Below are 22343 nucleotides of genomic sequence, written 5' to 3' on the forward strand. Positions count from 1 at the left end.
AAACAGAAGTCAGTAGATTTCATGGCTTGTATAGTTGCATCGCACATGAGTCACAAAAGAAAATAGCAACCTACCTAAAAGTAATTTTTTCCAACATTTTACACTGCTCGGAATCTGGAATTATTTGTGCTCGCTAGGTAAGACAACAGGCTCACTTCCCTATTACTTTAAAGCTGATGGAAATGCTAACATACGCTAAAAACTGGGTACTGCATCATATGCTTCTTTGCATAACCCTTGGGGAATGAAAATGTCTGACGTCATAAATGTTTTACATCACATCCTATTCATAAAATGACAAACGCAGTTGGATACTCGATGAAGTTATTTATAAAGGAGTGTGGTATCTTTAGACCAGGTAGGTGGACTGTCCAGCGGCCATCGGTCACGACCTTTCAACCCGCGTTCTGATTGCTGTGCTCCACTTCGAACTGAAGTATAACTCTTGTGGTAAATCGGGACATAAAAACTTTTAATGTCATTGTTCTGAATTTCTTTATGGAAATACTATCTATTGTTGAACTAGGTATAATTTTATGTGTGCGGGTCTACGGACGGCGAGTAAGACCAGACCCGTGTGTATGGCGCGTCGCGTACCGCGCGTGCCTCAAGGAGACATCAGACCACCACAGATTGGCCCAGTAGGGCTGATGCGTGATCCGAAGATACGGGCTACCTAACGGGTTTACTAGAGCTCCAGTTCGAAAAGCAGAAGTAGGAACAGAGTGGTTTTTAGTCAGTAAGAGTCTGACATTCCCTCCTTCGCCTCGCTCAAAGCGGAGTCACTGGAATAAAGTGAGAAATATACCCATTATCACCGGCCTAGCGTTCACATATTTTAGTTTAATTCAGACAATCAGTACAGGGATAGGACGAAGAATAAGGTGTTCAAGGCTCAAGCACGAGAGTGTAAGTATCGTCGATCCGTCTTGAGCAAGCTCAGTAATGTCAATTTTTAAGGTGGAAAATCATCCAATGACATCTCCCGCCTAGACAAGGAGCCTTGCCCTGTACAGTGGTAGCTACAAAATGATGATGACAAATACCAATAGTTACTGCAAGTTACCAATAAGGTGCAGCCAATATCTATCTATCCTAAGTCGTAATTACTATCTTATCGATACCTCTAGCAGTTACTTAATCACGTTCGTAGATAACAAGTTGAATGTTCTCTCGCTTTTGTTTTGCAATTGTTAACTTGATGGGGTAATAGTCAGTATTATCAATTAAGAATTTTGCATGATTCATTGTTGTGACAGAGGTGTGGAATTTGTCGCTTACAAAGTACCTTGTCCCTTTTTTAAAGGGGGAAAATCATCTAATGACTTTTCCCGTCTTGGGTAAGGTGAGAAGGAGTGTCAGACCCTTACTGACTAAACACCATCCGGTTCCTACTCCTACTTTTCGACCCGCGGTACCGGTAAACAACAAGCCAAAATAAAAACAAATGATTCATCATAACTTGTGATATAGTAGGATTAGGACCATCATGGTGAAGTTATTTAATAAAAATATTTTTATTTGTTACTTGATCCTTTCCTTTGATTTACCTAGATATTAATCATAATATACTATCTCTTGAAAGTGGAGATAGGTATGTAGTTAAAGGTGACAATACATGGTAATATCCACCCACTTTTAAGCATAAGTGTATTAAGTTCCTTATAATATAGCTTATTTCCATCTATATCGGTCACAATTGTTTTCTAGGCTCCACGATATTACTGAGAATTTTCCAAAAGCCAAAAGAAGCCAATACCAAACCAAGACTACAATACGAGACTCAACTCTTTATTCCTGGAATCTAATTTAGACTCTCAAACTCATTCACTGCACCAACAAACAAACACACAAACAAAAATAGATACAAAACAAAATACAAGAGTAGCAATCAAAGAGTTGAGTCAGGAATACACCAGGCCTAAACAGGCGTCGATAAAACCACTATAACTTGACCCTTACTATCACGTACAGATTCCTCTACAAGTCCCTTGTTTTTAAGGTGAGAGGGAGGGGGTGGAGGTCTAATAATGTTGGTGTCGTGGGCTGAATATGGGTCGGGTCAGTAATGCTGTTGTTATAATTAGTTTAACTACCTTACTGCGACACTGGTACGGAGATAGGGTATAACCGGGTCATATGGTCGTCTGTCAGCTGTTGGAGATTGGTTTGAACTTTCATACCCGAAGAAATTAGTAGGCGTTTTGTTTTTGTAAACTTTAGAGGGATGCAATAAACAGAAAGTTTGCAGGATTTTCTAAAATCTAGGTTCCTCCTTTTATACCTACTTAAGTTTTTGGGATTTAACTTCTAAAAACCTTAAAAAATTGTCATATACTTGTTTTGTCAACATTTTGTTACCATTATAAATAGCTACTACTGATAACTATAATATTATATGGTATGGTATATGTAATAAATATAATATATTTATTACTATATATATTTATGACTGTTTAATTTTTATTACCATATTATGGTAATAAAAATTCAACGGTCAGCGCCATCTAGGTTATTGCTATGTAACTCTCTTCTCTTAACATTTTACAGCAGCTATAATTAGTTCTGTACATTGTCGATAGATGGCACTAAAACAAAATTTAACAATAACGTGTAAATTAAATTGCCGACAAGGTAAATGACAAATCTATTTTGTTCAATTACTATAATTGTTTTAATTTCTAGTTGACCCATTTGCTTAAGGAAGGTTGTAAGATATTTAATACGTAGGTAGGTAATAGTAGATATGCGACTCTTAAGAAAAATTAAGGCTATACTATACAGACTCATCTCAACGACAGTTTTAATGTATAAAATCATTGTCGATAGATTTTCTTCTTTATGTCATTGCAATACAGTTGGAATTTGTTTAAAGAAATTTGAATTTTGTATAGCTCGATGTGCTGGTGTCCGTAGATAGAGGAACATGCAAGAGAAACCGTGGGACAAAGTATGTAGAAGGTGATATAAAAAGTTAATTATAATTTTCTCTTATATCGTGTATCCATTTATAATTACTATTTTCACATGGACATCACACCTGTCTAATGGTTTACAATCGAATCCGGGATATCGATACGTACTTAAAATAGAATCTTATTTAAAAGTGCATAGAAACTATATTCTTGCTCATCAACTGGTTTTGTATTTGAAGATCAAATATTAAATCAAAGCTTAGAATAAATATAAGTTATTTGTAACCGGACGGCACGGAAATGTGTAAAAACTTATTGCTTGCGTTATGTGAGTGAAGTTACCGGGGCCCCAATTAACCCCCTTCTCAATCCCCGTTTCACCAACAATCCTTAAATTAAACCCCAAAAGGCCGGCAGCGCGCCTATAGCGTTTCGGGTGTCCATGGGCGATGGCGATTGCTTACCATTAGGCGACCCGCCTGCTAGTACCTAAGTATACCTTAGAAAAACTTAGATTTATGATTTTTGCCTATAACATAAAAGGTCGGCAACGCACTTAAGATTTGTATAGGTAGTGTTGCGGCTATCATGGACGGAGCCAATTTCTTAATCACCATTAGGTCATAAGCCTGCACGTTTGCTCCCTATTTCATAAAACAACAACTTTGGAACGAGCACCTAGCTTCACTGACGGACAATTCAATTTGACGTTTCAAAAGTGCCTAATTTAGGATTAATTAAAATAAATGCTTTGACTTTGACTATGACAATGCGAAAATTGAATATTCCTCTACTCTTGGTATCTAAAGTCTGAAGGTTATAGCAGTCGGTGGGAGGTCTGGCAGATTTCCAATTTCCCCTCGAAGATTGGCAACGTGTCGTCGATTGCTTGAGTGTCGAGTTCCTCAGTTCTCGGTCGCGGTTAACTGGCTATCTGATGAATATCCTATCTCGACACCAGCAATTTATACTGCGCTAACTCAAAAAGCGTACTTTACAGTAGAGGCGTTTAAAGGGAAAAACGTGATAACTTTTACATTAATTAAGATACTTTTTTGAAATTTGGTATGCTTAATATTTAATTTATTCATTGTAATGTCTCATATTTATATTTTCTTAATTATTTCTATTTTTTGATTTAGCGCAAGTTAGCCGTATATAAACGTAATTCATCAAAAAAAAATTACATCTTATATACGTCTAACTTATGTTAGCGTAGTGTAGTACGGGACGTCGTAGTGCATGATCAATCATCTGATGCATATTTCAATATTTTATAAAGAACATGTACTTACTCACAAAAAGAATAGTCAACGTACCATTAATAAACTAATTAATACATTAACACATAAGTATTTACTAGGTAAAAGTCGCTAAGTCGTTCATTTTACAAACGAACAAGTATACACACGAACGCACTAAACTACGCTAACTATGAGTTAGTGCAGTGTTGCACGGACTTTGACCAAAGTGATCCTCGCGCACACTCCGCTAATAATAGTTGGCGTAATATAAATCGAGTGATTTCAAAAAGTACCTTTACTTAGCGTTTTATAAGATTTGTAACTTTCTTATTTTTGCATATTTCTTCTCAATTTTTTTATGACGTATGTAAACACACATTTTAAGCAACTTGGCATAAAAAAGTTTTTTCCAAATTTCGAGTTAGCGTAGTATAAATTGCTGGTGTCGATCTGTTGACTAGATGAAGATGGTACAAAGGAAATTACGTGGTTTAGAGTGGTGATAGACTTAAATTGTGCTATAAGTACCTACAAATTGGAAGTTATTGAGGGAGGCCCATAGGCCTCTCTCAGTAGACATATCTAGCAGTAGGCGTTTGGTGGTTGCGGTCCACCAAACGCCTACTGTTTCGGGTAATCCACAAATAATGTTGTTTCGGGTTTGGGTGTGAAGTGTATGTCAACTTGTATGTTTGTAAACGCATCTACAACACACGAGAAAATCCTGTTCAACAAGGATTTTCTAGGCCAATGATAATAAAATAGAGAAGTGTTCAGTGATTCATAGTCAACTAGTTATAGAAATAAAACAGTTTGTTTATTTATTTATCGTTACATAGTCAGTCAGTTATAGGTACGTATTATAATATTGAGAATCGAACTTTTAGTAGCCTCATTTTCGGTCACTACACTGAAAAAGATAATAATAAATTGAGATTGAGAGAAAAATCGAATTTAAGTTATGAATAATTTATACTTTAACTAAGACTCGGATGTCAATAAGAAAAAAAAGAAACAAAACATCAGTAAATAGATCTAATTTACATAATAAATGTAACATTGTAAAAATTGTACTGTGATTGGAAAGATTTGTAAGGACGTAAGCTAATGAGATCCGTAGGAAACAGTAGCAATTTGTGGTGTCGCAAAGCAGACGGTTCATATGATTATAAGTAGGAGCACCCAGCGTTTTGAGATCTACGGAAAGTCTTTGTGAAGTATCTTAAAATCTTTAACAGTTGACACACTTCGTAAGTTCTTGATAATTATCATCATTGGCTGATAATTGATTCAAAATTGACTGATAAACTACAGTCTGGACTGTGCTTCTCTAAAAGGTTCATCTATTTCAATTGTCATTCTATCCTAATGCTTATGATTTCATATAAAATCGTTGATCACCTGTTAGAACTGGATGATCGAAATATGCTATTCATAACTCGATATAATGCTCTTTATCTTCCTAAAACTTTTTTTTTTTTGATAAGGCAAAATAATCCAATGGAGAGAAGGAGTGTCAGACTCTCACTGATTAAAAACCATCCCGTTCCTACTCCTGCTTTGAGCCGAAGCCCCGGTAACCTGTTACTTTGTCCGCAGCTCTGAGAGAAAAGGATAAGGTCCTACAAATAAGTTTAATAAAGGGCGAATCAAATTGTCATAAATAATAGAATTATACACAACATGTAAACGTTTTAATAACTGATGAAGTTGTATACGATATGTTGTTTAAGGAGTGTTTTAGAACTCGTATTAAGTCGTTGAAATTATTTAAATAGGCGACTAATATTCCTAACATGACTGTATTATACGCCAGCTCACATTCAAGACTTATTTGCAAATGTAATAGACACAGTCACAGTGTTACAATAGTTAATAAAATTGTAACACGAAACACTAGCACTAGAAACTAAATAACAACAGAACACAGCATCCCTCGATTCCCAAGTTATCCGAAACAAGGGACTCCCTAAGTGTAAGGGCGAATATGCCCCAAGCCTTATGCTGAGGTTGGGCGGGACCGCAGTTTCGGTTCGGACACCGCGGCGCGTCGACGCACGCAACTTCAATAACAATCCTTCCCGCTTTACGAAACGCCATGGATCTGTTCATTTAAACAGACAATGGAATACACGTCACAAATAGGTAAAGAATATTTTTTTATTCAACGATTGTTCTCTTGTGTTTTTAACGTAGTATTGTGTGTAAACAAATTTTCGTTTGCGATGGTAAGTCTAAGTCTTTTCTTTCGTTTTGTTCGGTCTTTGCCGCTAAGATCTTAGTATTTCATCTTTATGTACTGTCTGTGAAACATGTGTGCTTGTTTTGTTAGATATTTATGATTTGATCGTCATTTTTCGTATTATATTCTTATTTATACTCAAGATGATAACATAATCTTTAACAGCTAATATTTTTCTTTCTTTATTACATTTGTACAGCTGCTGTACATTCGCAGTTTATGTATTTTCGTGTACATTACACAGTTGCCACAATGACACTGATTTACGCCGGTTTTTTATCGTACACACAAAGCGATTAATGTTAAAACAAAAGAAAACCGCGGTAAATGAATAAACTTTAAACAAAAGTGTAGGTAGGATACGTGACTATTTGTTGAAGATAGCAAAACATAGATAAATCATAATATTAATTTATATTTATTTTTTAACCGACTTCAATTAATGCATGAATTTATGCATGCATGTATTTTAATTAGAAAATAGTCAGGAAAGTGCAGCAATAATAAGAAGAAAATTAGACAAAACCTAATAACATTTTGAATTTCTTCGCATAATTATATTTTTATTAGGTACTTATCTGTCTACTTTATCATCTATAAGTATTAAATAAAAAACCTATTAGGATTTTTTTATACTTGACAAACAGAAAATCTCATTAGCTTTGTAAATATTGAACCTGTAAACATTAAAAAAAAAACTTCAGTGCGTCACTAATCTCGTAAACGACTGGACCAGTAATGACGAAATTTTTACATGCGATAGATTAAATCTCTGGATAATTAAGATCCATATTTAAAAGGTGAGGTTAATATGAGGTAATGTTTGTCCGGTTCTTCATCAACATAATGTGTGGTTTATTAAAGTTATTCCTAGACTATTGGCCTCATCTATAGGATTTTCAGATATCTCCAATCTCAGCAGCTGTGTTTTTGGAGTTTACAAAGTTTAGGTTTATCACACAGCACTGACGCCTGGTCACTCTGTCAAATATGTAATTCCTATGTCAACTCCTACAATACTCCATTACTTGAATAGTTGAGGTATTTTTTTATGGTATAAGCCGGTAAACGAGCAGACGGGTTACCTGATGTAAAGCAAACGCGGCGTTGCCTGGTATTTTGGGGGCTAGGAATTTAAGAGTTGTTGGGGAATCAGGAATTTGGAAAATTGGGAGGAGTTAGTAATTGGGCGTCCGGTAACCTCATTCACACAAAGAACCATAACGCAAGCGTTATTTCACGTCGGTTTTCTGTGTGGTGTATCACTCCGGTTAAGTAGGGCCCATTCGTGCCGACAAATGTCTACTTTAGAGTCATAAAGTCACCACATTTAATAACGATAACAGGATAACATCAAGTCATTCAAGTCCTTTAGTACGTATGTTTGTATATGAATATTATGTTTGTATGTAGGACGGAGTTTAGCTCAAGGAAAATCGATTGTTTTTTCTCATCTTACATCAGAGCAGGTGTAATAAAAACTATTATCATTCATTACGATAGTTTCCTGTGAAAATATAGTTGTTAAGTGCATTATCTTGCTTGTTATTTGCTTTGAGGTAGACAGACTTAGCATAGGTTATTGGTCATCAAATTTTTGGTCACGTATTTATTTTATATGGCAGTTCTAATTTGATTTATTATTTGTGTTGCAATCAATAAATCAATCAATTCATTTATTCCAATTAAACCATAAATAGGTACTTTTGAAATGTCAACAAATTAAGAAATAATAAGCTGTCGTCAGCGGTTTTCCGAACCGATGCGACCTTCAAACCTTCAAGCAAAGAGCGTATTATTTCTTAAAAGGCCGGCAATGCACTTGTGACTCCTCTGGTGTTGCGGGTGTCCATGGGCTGTGCAGACCGCCTTCCATCAGGTGACCCGTCTAAAAAAATAATAGTCTGTCAGTCTGTCCGTCAGTGAACCTATTAAAATTTCTCTAAAATAAATACTAGTTGCAAATATGTAACGACTAACTACCCTTTGTGCAAACCACTACAAAAGATAAAAGAACCAAAGCGAGAGTTAACAAAATTTCAAACGAAACTTTCCAAAAATAATTGGATTACCCAAAACTGTATAAACGTTTGTATTGAGAGAGAAACTTCAAGTTGTACGAGGTTGTGGGTAACGAGCAGAGTTGTAGATTAGTTAGACTTTACAATTGTACGTACCGTACGTACGGTAATAAAGTTTGACAGTTCGTATTTTGTTCGTCTAACACAATCAAACTTTGCCTTAACACTGCGATATTCATTTATTTCCTCACAATTTTAGCAGCTGTGTTTATTTCTACGAGAAGTCGATTTTAATTGAATGTTGTAGGTGTTGCGAAGGCAGGGTGGAAAGCGGTTATTTGTTTCCACCTTGAGTCTTTCCGTGGGTATAGCAGAGACTGGGCAGAAATCTTTCTGATATTTTTTTTTAATGGCGAAAAACATCCAATGCTTCTTTGGCCCTGGGTGAAGCGACAGAGTCAGACTTTTACTGACTAAATTCCACCTTTCCTACTCTTGATTTGAAATGGAGCTCCGGTTGTCCGCAGCTTCGGATCGGTCATCAAACCTACTGGGCCACATCTGTGGTGGTTTGATGGATCTTTGAGGCGCCCCTGGTCTCGTTCTGCTCGGGCAGAAAAAAATACTAACTAAAGATTACCTTATTTCGTAATTCTCTTCTTTTATGAAAAACGAGTATGCATAACAAAAGTATGTTTGCTTCCCATTTCTAATTAATTAAGACTCATATTATATCCCGTTAGTCACTCAACACTATATTAAATTATTTTCTGAAATCACTCTTACACGCAATATTACGCAGACAAAACCATGTTCTATAAGCAGTATACACCCAACCCTAAAGCTTTTAACATAAAATTCGTATTCTAAGTTAAAATTTGTAGCAGCTCAACCGAAGTTCTTAAGTAGGACTTAGTTTATCAGGCGTCTGTCAGGACACTTTGACAGTTCGGGCTTAGTCTCAACTTGTAAAGTGTTATGTTTCGTTCAGCTTAAGGGCGAGACTACTAGGACTTAAGAGGAGCGGAAAATTACTGCTTCAAGACGGTGGTTTACTATGTAAAATCGTCATTTCTTCATTCTATTGGACTGACCCTTCCCAATCCTCGATTCCCCAACAAATTCCTAACCTTCAAATGCCGGCAACGTACTTGTAATGCCTCTGGTGTTTCGGGTGTCCATGGGCGACGGCGATTACACAGAATATAGTATTTTATAATACTATACCGGAGGCCCAAAAACCCTCCTTCTCAATCATCCTAATCCTCGATTCCTCATTAACCCCTAAATTCCAAACCTCCAAAAGACCGGCAACGCATTTTATTTTTCTTAAAGCACTTGTAACGCCTCTGATGTTTCGGGTGTTCATGGGCGGCGGCGATGGCTTACCATCAGATAATCCGAACGCTCGTTATATCATAAAAAATATAGCTATATTATTCGTCAAAAAGCGTATTGCTCTTAAAATCATAGCTCTTCTGACAGGTGGCTATTCCATGACCCTTTTTCTATCGCAACCCTTCCCCACTCGAGTGTTTAAAACATACGAGATTGTACGCAACTCACTTTACCAGTACTTTTAGTACAGCTGCCATATTTTGCAGCACAGTTCATAAAACTTGTATACATGATTGAACTTTATTTAGTTTGTGTTAAGATCTTTTTTCGATTGATTGATTTTGTTTATAGTGATGCTGATTTTTAAATAACGTTCGCTTGTTATAGTATTTTTGTTACAATGTTGGGTTAATGTTTTTTAAAGGGTTTTTTGACGTCACAGGATTTTTTTTTTCCTCTTACTATAACGTAGTTAATATTATAATGAATGAAAAATGTAAGCGATGTATATTTTATGGTCTTCATGTTATGTAGGTACCTTATCTATAACTGGAAATCTGTTAGTATAGATAAATATCTTGTACAAGTACTTCCAAACCTTGAAACATGTTTATATTTCAAGGCCTGGAATTCTATGTGTTTATAAATATTACATTTATACTCGAAGGGCAGATTCACTGATACATACATACAAACACATTACGAATAAAATCAGAATTGGAAATAACTTACTTAACATTCTACGAAAAAAAAACAATTTAATAACAATAACAATCCATCAATAAAATCCCTATAACAACTAAAAAGGCTAAAAATCTTACAAAAATAGTGTTATAATAGGAGACCAATATGTCTCTCGTATTATCGGTGCGTATACACTGTCACAGCGAACGATTCAATCCAACCCTCTGTATGCCACGGACCTTTTTGTTACCCATAAAGTACCCTTTGTCACAATCACGTTTGGTTACAATAAAAGGGGATGTTAGGGGATGCAAAGGGATGCAGGGGGATGCAAGGGGATGCACCCTTGCGAACGCCGTATTAGCTTTATTCCAAGCTTATCTTATCGATGCCTTAATATATGGGCAATGTTTGTGATAACTGCTTATTAGAGTGAGTAGAAAATTAGGAAATTGGTGTGACGCGCTTTTTGTCGTTGCGGGTGGCAGATGGTTGGTTTCAAAGTATGCATGGATGGGTTGTTGTAGATTAAGAGGAGGATCTATCAATGTTTCCAATGAAGGACAAATAAGACTTAGTTGACTAAGGGTTTTTATTATTAATTATGATGATTAAAGATGTTTATTTTTCATGTAGCTAATAAATAAATCGTGTCTTTCAAAGATTATTGAATTTACTATTAATTCTATAGTAATATTAATACTTTTAATAAAATGAAGACTGTTAATAAATTAGAGTACATTTAAATGTAAGAAAATAATATGTTAAAAGAAATAATCTTTTATCCATAACCACCTTAAAACAGAAATGAAAAACACAAGGCATCTCAAAGGCCCTTGGTTAATTTATCGTTTCATCTACTTAATATACAATCTATTATCGTTCGTATTCACCTAATCCCTGAAGGATCACAAGGTCGTATTTTGTTTGGAAAATTTTAGAAGAATAACAGAATGTAAATGGAGTTTACCTTCAGTGGTACTTGTGTCAAGGTGAGGAGGATATGATCCCGGGACAAGAGATGGGAAAAATATAAAAAATTGCAAATAAAAAATTGTTTAATATACGAAATTGTTGTTTTGTAGGCTATAGGAGGAATAGGTAAACGCAGGTCTATTCTAAGGACGTATCGTAAAACGCGTTGCACCATGAGGGCTCTAGTGCCGGTCTAAAGGAGGACCTCGTATCCCTTACAACTGCTGAAAGTGACCAACAGGGTGGTTTTAGTGAGGCAACGCACTTGTAACTCCTCTAGTGTTGCGGTAAACCTTCAAGAAAAGAGCGTATTCCTTTTTAAAAGGCCGTCAACGTGCCTATACTCCTCTGGTGTTGCGGGTGTCCATGGGCGGCGCTGATCGCTTACCATCAGGTGACAAGTCTGCTCGTTTGCCCCTATTCCATTAAAAAAAAAACCTAATGGTAGTCACTTCAAATGAAGCAGGTAAATATAGAGATGTATTTACGGACCAGTCAAGTAAGTTAGCTGACTCTAAGTTAATAAGCTAGGAGAAAAAATAAATGCAAAGAAAAAAATAATATTCTAACTTAAATAAACATACGATATGATCCATCTCTAGTACCGTTTACCCTTGGGATCAGAAGTGATATATTCCTCTTTTGTTATATCTCCATGGATCAATAGATACGATTTGAATATCACTGGAGGGTTAGAATAAACATGTTCCGATATTATTTTTATACCATTCCTACTTATCTATTCGATTTATTTTTATATTTTTTTGCCTTTTGGGCATTGAAGAGCTGTGTATAAAAAAATGCGTTTGGGTTTTATGAATTAGAAAAAAAACACTAAAGATTATTATTATCCATTAGTCCAATTTGTCAAAAACTCATTGGAAACCTATCAATATGACTTTTGAAATTGAGATTTATGGATTTATAAGTCATAATCATCATCATCGGCCTTTTTCAACCAATTGGGTATAGGTATCCTTCATTTCTTTCCATTTCCTCCAAGTTTGGGCTGTTGGTATCCAATTTTGTCCCGCCACCTCTTTGATGTCATCTTTCCATCTCATCTGCGGTTCACTCACAGGTCGTTTATGTTCTCAAGATCTCTACTCCAGCAGATCCTTGCAGCACCAGTAGTGTTTTCGGGCTATATGTCCCGCCCATTGCCACTTCAGCTAGTACAACAGATAGATACCTTATAATACAGAATATATATATGTATACGGAAACGTTTTTTCGCGAGCGTTCCGTTTACACCCTGTACAATTTTACCTTCTATAATTTTATGTTACGATGGTTTGTACATGTAGTAAGGATGGATGAAACCAGATTTACGAAAGAAGTATACAAGGCGAATATAAGTGGGACCGTCGGTAGAGGGCGTCCCAGACGGACATATTATAGCGACCAGATTGGCGATATATTAAAAAAGGGCCAAATTAAAAGTACCTTTAACCGACGAGCATGCATGAAAACACTGATGACTGTTGATGAAGCGAAAGAAGTATGTAAGAACCGTGGCAATTGGCGTTCCATTGTCTCTGCCTACCCCCATGGGAGACAGGCGTGAGGTTATGTATGTATGTATGTATGTATGTAATTTTATCATCATCACTATAATTTTGCATCTATATCACTTAGCTTACTATTTTTAGCTACATATTGTTATGTTATATTACATATTGTCACCCAACAAACTAGTTTTAGTTTAACTCGATCCTTGAACTTAAATAAAATGGGTTCAATTTGATCACAACTCGTACAAACAATTTAAAAGAAACCGTATAGGTACCTAACTATGTATTGACATTCAACATGTTTTTTGTGGAAATAACCTAAGTAATAGTTTATCTTGCAATGACAAACAGACAACGTGATTTAGGTGGTATATTTATAGATAGATAATATGTAGATTTGTATGTACATAAGAAGCCAATGTAATGAATGAGTCATTGGCAAAAGGTCGTAGCTTAATGAAATCTGTTAGGTACACTGTATTTACTTATCTGGTAGTTCTCAGTGACTATATACTCAAGTACATAGAGATGTAAATACATAAGAACCTACTTATGTTGTTTAGGAGACCATGTAATTCTAAAACAACTAATATAATATTTTATTTACGTGTAGGTAAACCAGCAAAACTGTTTTTTAAAAGGAAACCGCCTGCAATTTTCTTTACCGCCTCCATTTCTTTTCAAGTCAGGTAATACCACTAAAACCTCCAAAGTCTGAAAAATACTATTCTTAATTGTTAGAGTAGAGCCCATTAAAACCGTTTAACATACATATATTTTGTATGTATTATTTGTTAACCCGTCGTCTGCTGGAACGCAGATCCACGCGAGACACAATGTACTTTCTATTTATGTCTTATATAGCGGCATACAAGAGGTTAATCAGTAAGGTCCTTAAATACTAAAGAAGTACCTATATTTCATAGGTCATCAAATACTGGTCCTTACAGTAGACTCCACAGGTTGACACTTCGCAGCCGTGGCGTGGTCACTTCGCCATTTGCGATTCAATGAGCCGTCTGGCTGGGCCAATTGACGAGATTGCTATTTTACATAAGCTCGGATGTTACGTCTGGTCCATTGATCGTGGTCCGTGGTAATAGTAGTTGTATTTTGTTGTCTAGTGGCTCAGTTTGGAGAAACTGTTTTTTCTCTGTAGTGGTGATTTTAAATGAATGCCGTTTGCCGTACTTAGGGCCTGTTTCACAAAGTCTGGATAGCCGCTATGTCCCAGATAGAGGATTCATATAAAATGGTCTGGTCTGAAATTTCGTTCAGAGTTATTCTTCATTACCGAAGTTAAGACTACTTTTAATTTGGCCCTTCTTTATTATATCACCAATCTATTTTATTTATTTATGTTTATTTACTTACAATAAGTACGTCAGAATATTCTCCGGAAAATATTGATTTTCCTCATGTATCAGTCAGCTAATCGTAAAAAGTGGCCCTCAGTATGATTTATAACCAGTTATCACCACACGGGCTGCTTGTATCCAGTTTAACAACATCCAATAAAAAGGCCAACGTCATAGGCCTACTCACAACACTAAGCATGGATAGGGTATCTATACGTAATATATGGCCCAATAATTCATGCTTCTGTTAGTCAGATGAAAAATTGCTTCCTTTCCATATAATATGAATGTCCAAAAATACATACCTACTATGATTTGTTGAGAACATTTGAAAATAATGTACACGTTGTATGATGTATAATGAACCAACCTTCCTTAGCCAAGTTGGGATCCGGAGCTGCTACCTAATGGGTTTACCGGGGCTCCGCCTCGAAAAGCAGGAGAAGAACGGGGTGGTTTTAAAGTTTGGTGGTTTGTAGGAGTCCGACACTCTCTGAAGAGAAGTCATTGGATGATTTTCCCTCCTCGAAAAAAGGCCAAGTCGGAAATTAAAAACTATGCAGCTGTTTGTAGATTTACTTTAACTTCTCATTCCATTAAGCCTTTTTAGAAACGTTGTTAGTGTATCCCACGGGAATGCAATAAGATATGCCTCGGGAGAAATTTTACGTAGACCAGCTAAGTACTTAATGTGTAATAACTTCTACGACTCGACCCTGGAGTGACAGCTAAAATTTCAGACCCTAATATTCTGGTTTTAATTAATCCACAAGAGAGAGAGTGCGCAATTATATATATTATGACCATGATATGAAGGTATTTATAAAACCACATAGGTACTATAATATTATACAAGGTAGTAAATTCTAGATAAAAATTATATAAGTAAATATAGTACCTCCGTCCATCTGTGCGTTCTCGGTGAAGGCAAACCGGATAAAGTCGTACGCATACACGTTACATAACGAGTCAATGATTCCTAAATTAATGACTAGAATTATATTTGATTTAAACTTAGGTACTAGTACTAGCTTAGGTTGTTTAGTTATGCTTATTAAAACAAGATTATGAAAGGGGTTTTATTAGTCAAATGCAGACCGTTTGAGATATATTATGTATTAATGGTAAGACAGTGATGATATGAGTGAATGGAAATATCAACGCACGACGATTAGGGATTTGAGGAGCTAGCAAGGGGAGGGGGCAATGATTGGGCTTCACCTCACTCACGCCGTTGTTTCATGCTAGTGTTCTGTGAGTGAGGTCATGGTATCACTCCATTTAGCTGGCCCATTTGTGCCGAAATATGGCACTCCTGTACGAGTTTGACAACGTAATTGTATGAGTATTATAAATAAGTTATTTAACACCAATCAGAACAAGTCCTAAGCACATTTATTTTATAGTGTGTCACTTGAACGATCAAATACAAGGCGTATTGGTACTGTTTCAATATTTTCTTTTCCCATATTATGCTATTGAGAGCAAAGAGCAAATGTTTAAGTGTCAGATTATCGTCTGTATATTATGTATTATGAGCTTTGTCATGTGAGTACACACAATGGTATATTCTATTAAAGTAAAATTTATTTTGACCTTGAAAAACGGAAACGTTGATGTGGATTATTTTGGAAGGAAAAAGGAAACTGTATTGTTTAGGTGATTTTTTTATGGTCTAAGCCGGTAAACGAGGCAGTTTATTTGTTTGGATGTTTGTACGTCAATCACAATATAACTGCTCAACGAATTTTCATGAAATTTGATATACAGGCAGGATATGAGCTCCGCTAACTTCACTCACACAACGGAACACAATGCAAGCGTTGTTTCACGTTGGTTTTTTGTGAGGCCGTGGAATTACTCCGCTCAAGCCGACCCATTCGTGCCGAAGCATGGCTCTCCGACATTTAAAATTAATCATAATATGACGTTTTACTAAATAGAAAATGAAACAAATTATTTATCAGATTTGATATAAAAATCATCGTTACAGAATAATAACATTTGAGAAAGTAATTTGTCGCAAATTATTTGCTTCGTTTAATTTCCACGGCTCCATGTTCTTCATCAAAGAAGAGAAAATTCCATCCAATCTAAGAATATAATTAAAAAAGTGTCAACGCATGTCCTTCGTCTGTACTCTGTATAATATCCGGGCAAAGGAAATGAATCTTTGCGCGTTCCATAATAAGGAAGATTTTTATTTAAAAGAAAATTGATTGGCAAAGAAAAATGTTTTTACTTAACTACGAAGATTTTATGATTAAAATTATAATTTTTCATTCCATGAAAATAACAGGATCGTCGTGTGTGTGTGTAAAATCGCTGCTCATGAATATGAGCCTTTAGCATGGTTTGAAACTAGTCAAATTCCTCGTCAAACAGTTGCGTGAGTAAGCCAATAACATAAAAATTAATGTAAAACAATGAAGCACCCACACAGTGTTTTAGAAACCCCGATTTTGTCTCATGCCCTTTTTATTGTTAAAATCGGTAGTATATATCATTCTAAGCATCACAGTGAAAATCCGGCATCGATACGACTTTTAGTATTGCTAAAAAAAATATCGAAAGTCTCCCTATATCCGGGTCCGAAAAATCACAAAAATGTAAATATAAAATAAAATATACAATTATTTAAAAAAAATAAAATAAAGTTAAGTTGGCACTCAAAACAAGAATCATTCTGTCTATTTTTGGAATATGTAATGTTAATAGATTATGAAATAATCATTGTTTTTATGTATTTCTTTTGTATTTTTTATTTCAAGTTTAACGCCATATTAGATTGAGATATTTATATAGTATACTCGTCATACGTTAATCTATCAACATAAAAAAATCACAATCTAATTCCGCGTTATTCAAAAGTTATTAAGAGTTTTTGTTATATCCTGATAACATCCGGATTTTTTTAGACTTAGGGTTGTCACAAAACTAAATCACAAATAAAATTATTATTTAAAGTTTCGCATAACATTTGCCTTCTATTAATTGATTTGCTTTTAATTTATTGACGCCATGTCAACATAGTAACCCAATAAATAAAAACAATAATTATGTTATGTGCCAGTATTTTTAAGTTTAAAATACAGGCACGGTCTATAAAACCTAAAAAAGCATGACAACAATAAACAATATATATTTATTATATATATAATATATATTTATATTTTAAATATATATATATTTATTAAAAATATATTTTTTTCCGAATGTAAGGGAAGAACCATAATACTTTTACTGACATGCGTCTTATCCGTCGATAAAAAAAATATAAATCCGGATATTCGGAGGTGACAACCCTAACCAAAATAAAAAAAATCCAATAACTTTTGAATAACGCGGAATTAGATTGTGATTTTTTTTATGTTGATAGATTAACGTATGAAGAGTATACTATATAAATATCTCAATCTAATATGGCGTTAAACTTGAAATAAAAAATACAAAAGAAATACATAAAAACAATGATTATTTCATAATCTATTAACATTACATATTCCAAAAATAGACAGAATGATTCTTGTTTTGAGTGCCAACTTAACTTTATTTAATTTTTTTTAAATAATTGTATATTTTATTTTATATTTACATTTTTGTGATTTTTCGGACCCGGATATAGGGAGACTTTCGATATTTTTTTTGGCAAAACTAAAAGTCGTATCGATGCCGGATTTTCGCTGTGATGCTTAGAATGATATATACTAACGATTTTAACAATAAAAAGGGCATGAGACAAAATCGGGGTTTCTAAAACACTGTGACCCAGTAAGACTGGAAACTGTTTTGTTGTTGTTATTTGAATTAAACAACTGTATATCGTTTGATTAATATTTTACTTTATATTTCACAAATTAAATATTTATTACATAAGGAGATGCGACTGCACACACACACAAGAATGACAGTGTCGTTGACCTTACACATTAGTGTTGGGGTAACATAAAATAATGTTACTAATTAGTGATGTAACACATACTATCCGTTCATATCACAACTTAAAAGAAACAAGACTAAAAAATATCTAGAACGTAATTAATATTTTTAAACAAACACACACACACGCCACAAAACACACAACTTCATCCAACCAGACAAACATTCCCACTTTCTAGGCCATCCAATCCCTTTGACAAAGATCCGCTTTCTTCAGTAAATTCAAGCTGTATTCAGACTTCACGGCTTTATACTGTACACACATCAAGGTATACAAAACCAGTTTATCAAGACCTCGCTTTGTATGATCTTTCCTCACATTCGACGGTCAGTTTATACTGGTTTTGCATAGCTTCACGTGTAACCGTGTCTACAAAGGCGTTTGCAGCAACACGCTCATTAAGTTTTCAGTGAGAGAAGCTCGTACGTGCTTTGAAATATTACGTTTGTACTGCGCAAAGGAATCTAGTGCAGTGTATTTTGTTTATGTATAAACATTAATATGAATGTAGTTCTATTTGTATTTTGTATCAAAATTAAATATTTAATTTGTATCTATGTTTTACCTGTATAGGTATACCATTCAATTTGTTGCTAAGAGTAAGACCGTACTATACCATCTACGCTGGCTACCGGACCTCCGGCTCGAAGAGCAGGATTAAGAACGGGGTGGGTTTTAGTCAGTACGAGACTTACATTCCCTCTCGCCTCGCCCTGGCGAGAGAAGTCATTGATGACTTAAACCCCTTGAAAAAATTAAAACCGTCTACGCTACGTAATTGACGAATGCATGTATTCGTCAAAAACGGTAAATCCTACTTGAATGATGAACGATAAAAACAAACAATAATTGATGTTCGTTTTTAAGCAAGATGCAAGCACTTGTCATATATTGTGATCTATATAATTATGACAAATGCTTGCCTATTGTTTGTGAAAGATCCATGCAAATCGTCAAATGACGCAACGTGGACATCGACAGATACCTTGAACTTCGTGAAAAGCAAAATAAATTGGGATAAATAATCTATTCATTTATTGCATTATCTAGTCTTTGATAACACCCAAAAATTATGACAGACGTTTTTGATTAGACTAATTCGAATGAAACAGTCCGTCTATGTTTATACAATTTCTAGACATAGGAAATAATCATATTATTTTGATGATAGTGTAGATATACTTAGTGTAGAGATATATCGTATTAGCAACAAATAAGAATCATAATTAAAAATCACGGTTTACTCACGTAAATTAATTGAGAAAAGCTCTACTAGTTTCGAGGCACAGAGGGACTTTCATCATGAGCTGCGTATGCAGACGAGTTTTGAGAGAGACTATATTTGTCTCCATCAATTTACTTGAGTAAACCGTGGTTTTTAGTTAATTTAGCATGTCTCACGATAGTTATTATAAAAATATAACATAAGAATCTAATATCTTTCCTTCTTTCAAAGAATTTTCTTTGAAAATTCAAGATGAAATATGATATCATTATGGCTTATCACCTTCAGGACTAAAAGCCTTTCTTGTGTGATACACATCAAGTTATGATTGATAGTGAAACCATTTTTATGGGAGCAAGGAAACTCTATAGCATCGTGTCACGCTATAATGTACCTTTTGTCAATGACATAATGTACCTTTTGTTCTGATACGGCTATTTATTTAGTGAGATATACCTATGAAATGTGGTTTATTTTATGTACATCTGATTGAGATAGTCTTTTTTCATATTGTAGAGTTGCCTGCTATATGTTTTTATATTTAGGAAGTAAGCACTTTTTTCGGTTTTTTGAAAATTTCTCAGAAGTGGCACGGAGTCTGGCATTGTCCCCAGTATATGGCAATAGGTTAGCCCCTATTACATGGGACCTATAACTCTGATAATAAATTAAGTAATATCTTGCACTTAATCGATATTCTTTGTAGTAGCTTGAAATCTTCTATGCTTATTGAAATACCATTTCATAAAAACATATTTTTATTAAAATACTACCCTAAAATCCATTAAAACAATCATATCTTAAACGAAATCCATTATATAAATCAAAATCCTTTCACATCTTATAACCCAACACAATTCAATAACTAACAGCTCTTAATGAATACAAACATTACGTCAGTTTAAACTGTTCGAGTTAAAAGTTTCAGTTAAACTTTAACCCGTTGGTACGTTGGGATCTGCTAGTTTCATCACGATGGTATTAAGTTGCATCTACGCGACGCCGAAAGGGTTATCTAGGATGCGGTGTGAGATAGAAGCGATGAGCGATTTGATAAGAGTGTTCTTCTCTATTCTGTGGTATATTATACTTATCAAGACAAGATCTTACACGAGTACAAATTAAGACTTTTAACATGAATAATTGATTTTTCTTTTTAATAAGAATTAACTAAATTAATTTGACAAAATTTAATAAAAAATTAAACTCCATGTGAGTCGCCGGTGAACGACGTTAGCGTTAAGATTTAACTTCAACATATTCCTATTAATTCTCAAGAGTTAAAGTATTTCATAATTTAATTTAGTAATTGGTTAAAATGTGTTAAATACTAGCTTTTGCGATCAGCTTAGCCCGTGTACCTGTGGGATAAAAAGTATTTTATTAGTCAAGTCAGCAAATCCGATCAGTAGTTTCAGCGCGGTTGACGGAAAAATATCCGAATATCCAAACTTTTACATTTTAATACTGAAAAAAATATATTGCGTTTATGCTAGAAACATTTCAAACAAATATTATGAAAGATGATTGGATGTACCTATTTAAAAATTTATACCCATCTACAAAAAATCTTCATAAACTTAACATGTTGTAAAAACTGGATAATCGCAGATAAAACTCGTTCCTCCTTTCCCTTGTACCACACACTAAGTGTACACTGATTACTTGTACAGATTTCAATCAGAGCCCGAACAATGTTGATTGTGTGTCGCGAGGAATGAGGGCGCTCGATTGAGCTACTTCTTTATTTTACGACCGTTTTGAGTTACCATAGTAACCCTTTTGTTATTATAATCTATTCTTATGAGACGTTCTTTATAGAGGTACTTGTTTGTTTTTTTTTTTTGTGGCGGGTAACTTTGATGGTTTGGTTATTGCCATAGATAATAATACGGTGTAAGATATTTATTTCTCATAAACAGTTTACATTGGCTTGACTGAGAAATATCAAATATACATAAGTAGGTATAGAATGCGAACTAGCCAGAGTGCCGGATAATGCTAAACATACACATAAAAATCAATTGCTGTTCGTTAGTCTTAACACTCGGAAACGGCTGGATAGATTTGGGAAATCTTGTTCTTGAATTATTTGTAGAAGTCAGGTGAGAAAAATGTTTGAGGCGGCATACCGCCGAACTTCATAAGTTCGCCGGGTCAGATAGTAATGAATGAATATTTCTGTGGTTAATGCATTTGGAGTAACGTTGCGTACTTATAAAATATTTTGAAGTGCTTTTAAGAGGTTAATAACTCATTATGACTTTTTAAAAATGCGGGAATTGATAGTAATTTTTTTACCGTTAAATGGGAATTTTCAATTTGTAACGCAACAGTCAGTTTCATATGGGCTTTCAAAAGACCATTTCAAATGATTATACAAAAATAATTTTCATTTAATTCAATTCTAGAAATGAAACGCATCATCATCTAACATTAATTTATCTAAAAAACCTTTATAAATAATAAAATGTTTCTCTTAAATACAATTTATTCTTTGAAAAACTTGAAAGACTGGTTTAAATGAAACCGTTGAAATGATTTATGAAGTGTCAACGTTTTAAAAGGGGTGAAATATAATCTCCAATTTATTTCGGTTTACATTGTAAATACGGGGATTAAAAAGAAATACATTCTAGTATTATTCTGTTTGAGATAAAAACGGGTTTGTTTGAGTAAAATTTTTGTAATTGTTTGTGGATAATGTTCGTTAATAGATTAATTCTTACATGTACCGTAATGTGCCCTTCTGCCTACCCATTCGGGGATATAAGGCGCGTGACGATATCTCTTGTTCATGTTATTCATCTGAAAACGATTTTATAATTGAGAATGCTGTTAATTATTGTTTTTTCGATTTTCTTACGTAATTATTTGACGAGGCACT

General features: G+C 34.5%; 1 protein-coding gene across 2 annotated transcripts in view; it reads left to right on the forward strand.

Annotated features, from left to right (window-relative positions):
- The first annotated feature begins 6062 nt into the window (after positions 1–6062).
- LOC118268366 (aminopeptidase N) overlaps positions 6063–22343 on the forward strand; it is a 51283-nt gene continuing 35002 nt past the window's right edge. The window contains exon 1 of one of the 2 annotated variants that reach the window (XM_050706702.1): positions 6063–6304. In XM_050706702.1, coding sequence (XP_050562659.1) covers positions 6283–6304 — 22 coding nt within the window. In that variant the 5' untranslated portion in view covers positions 6063–6282. Of the gene's footprint in view, positions 6388–22343 lie in introns of both variants that reach the window. The other variant, XM_050706703.1, reaches the window with a different exon arrangement.

Source organism: Spodoptera frugiperda, chromosome 29 (genome assembly GCF_023101765.2).
Source record: "Spodoptera frugiperda isolate SF20-4 chromosome 29, AGI-APGP_CSIRO_Sfru_2.0, whole genome shotgun sequence".
Lineage (NCBI taxonomy): Eukaryota > Metazoa > Arthropoda > Insecta > Lepidoptera > Noctuidae > Spodoptera > Spodoptera frugiperda.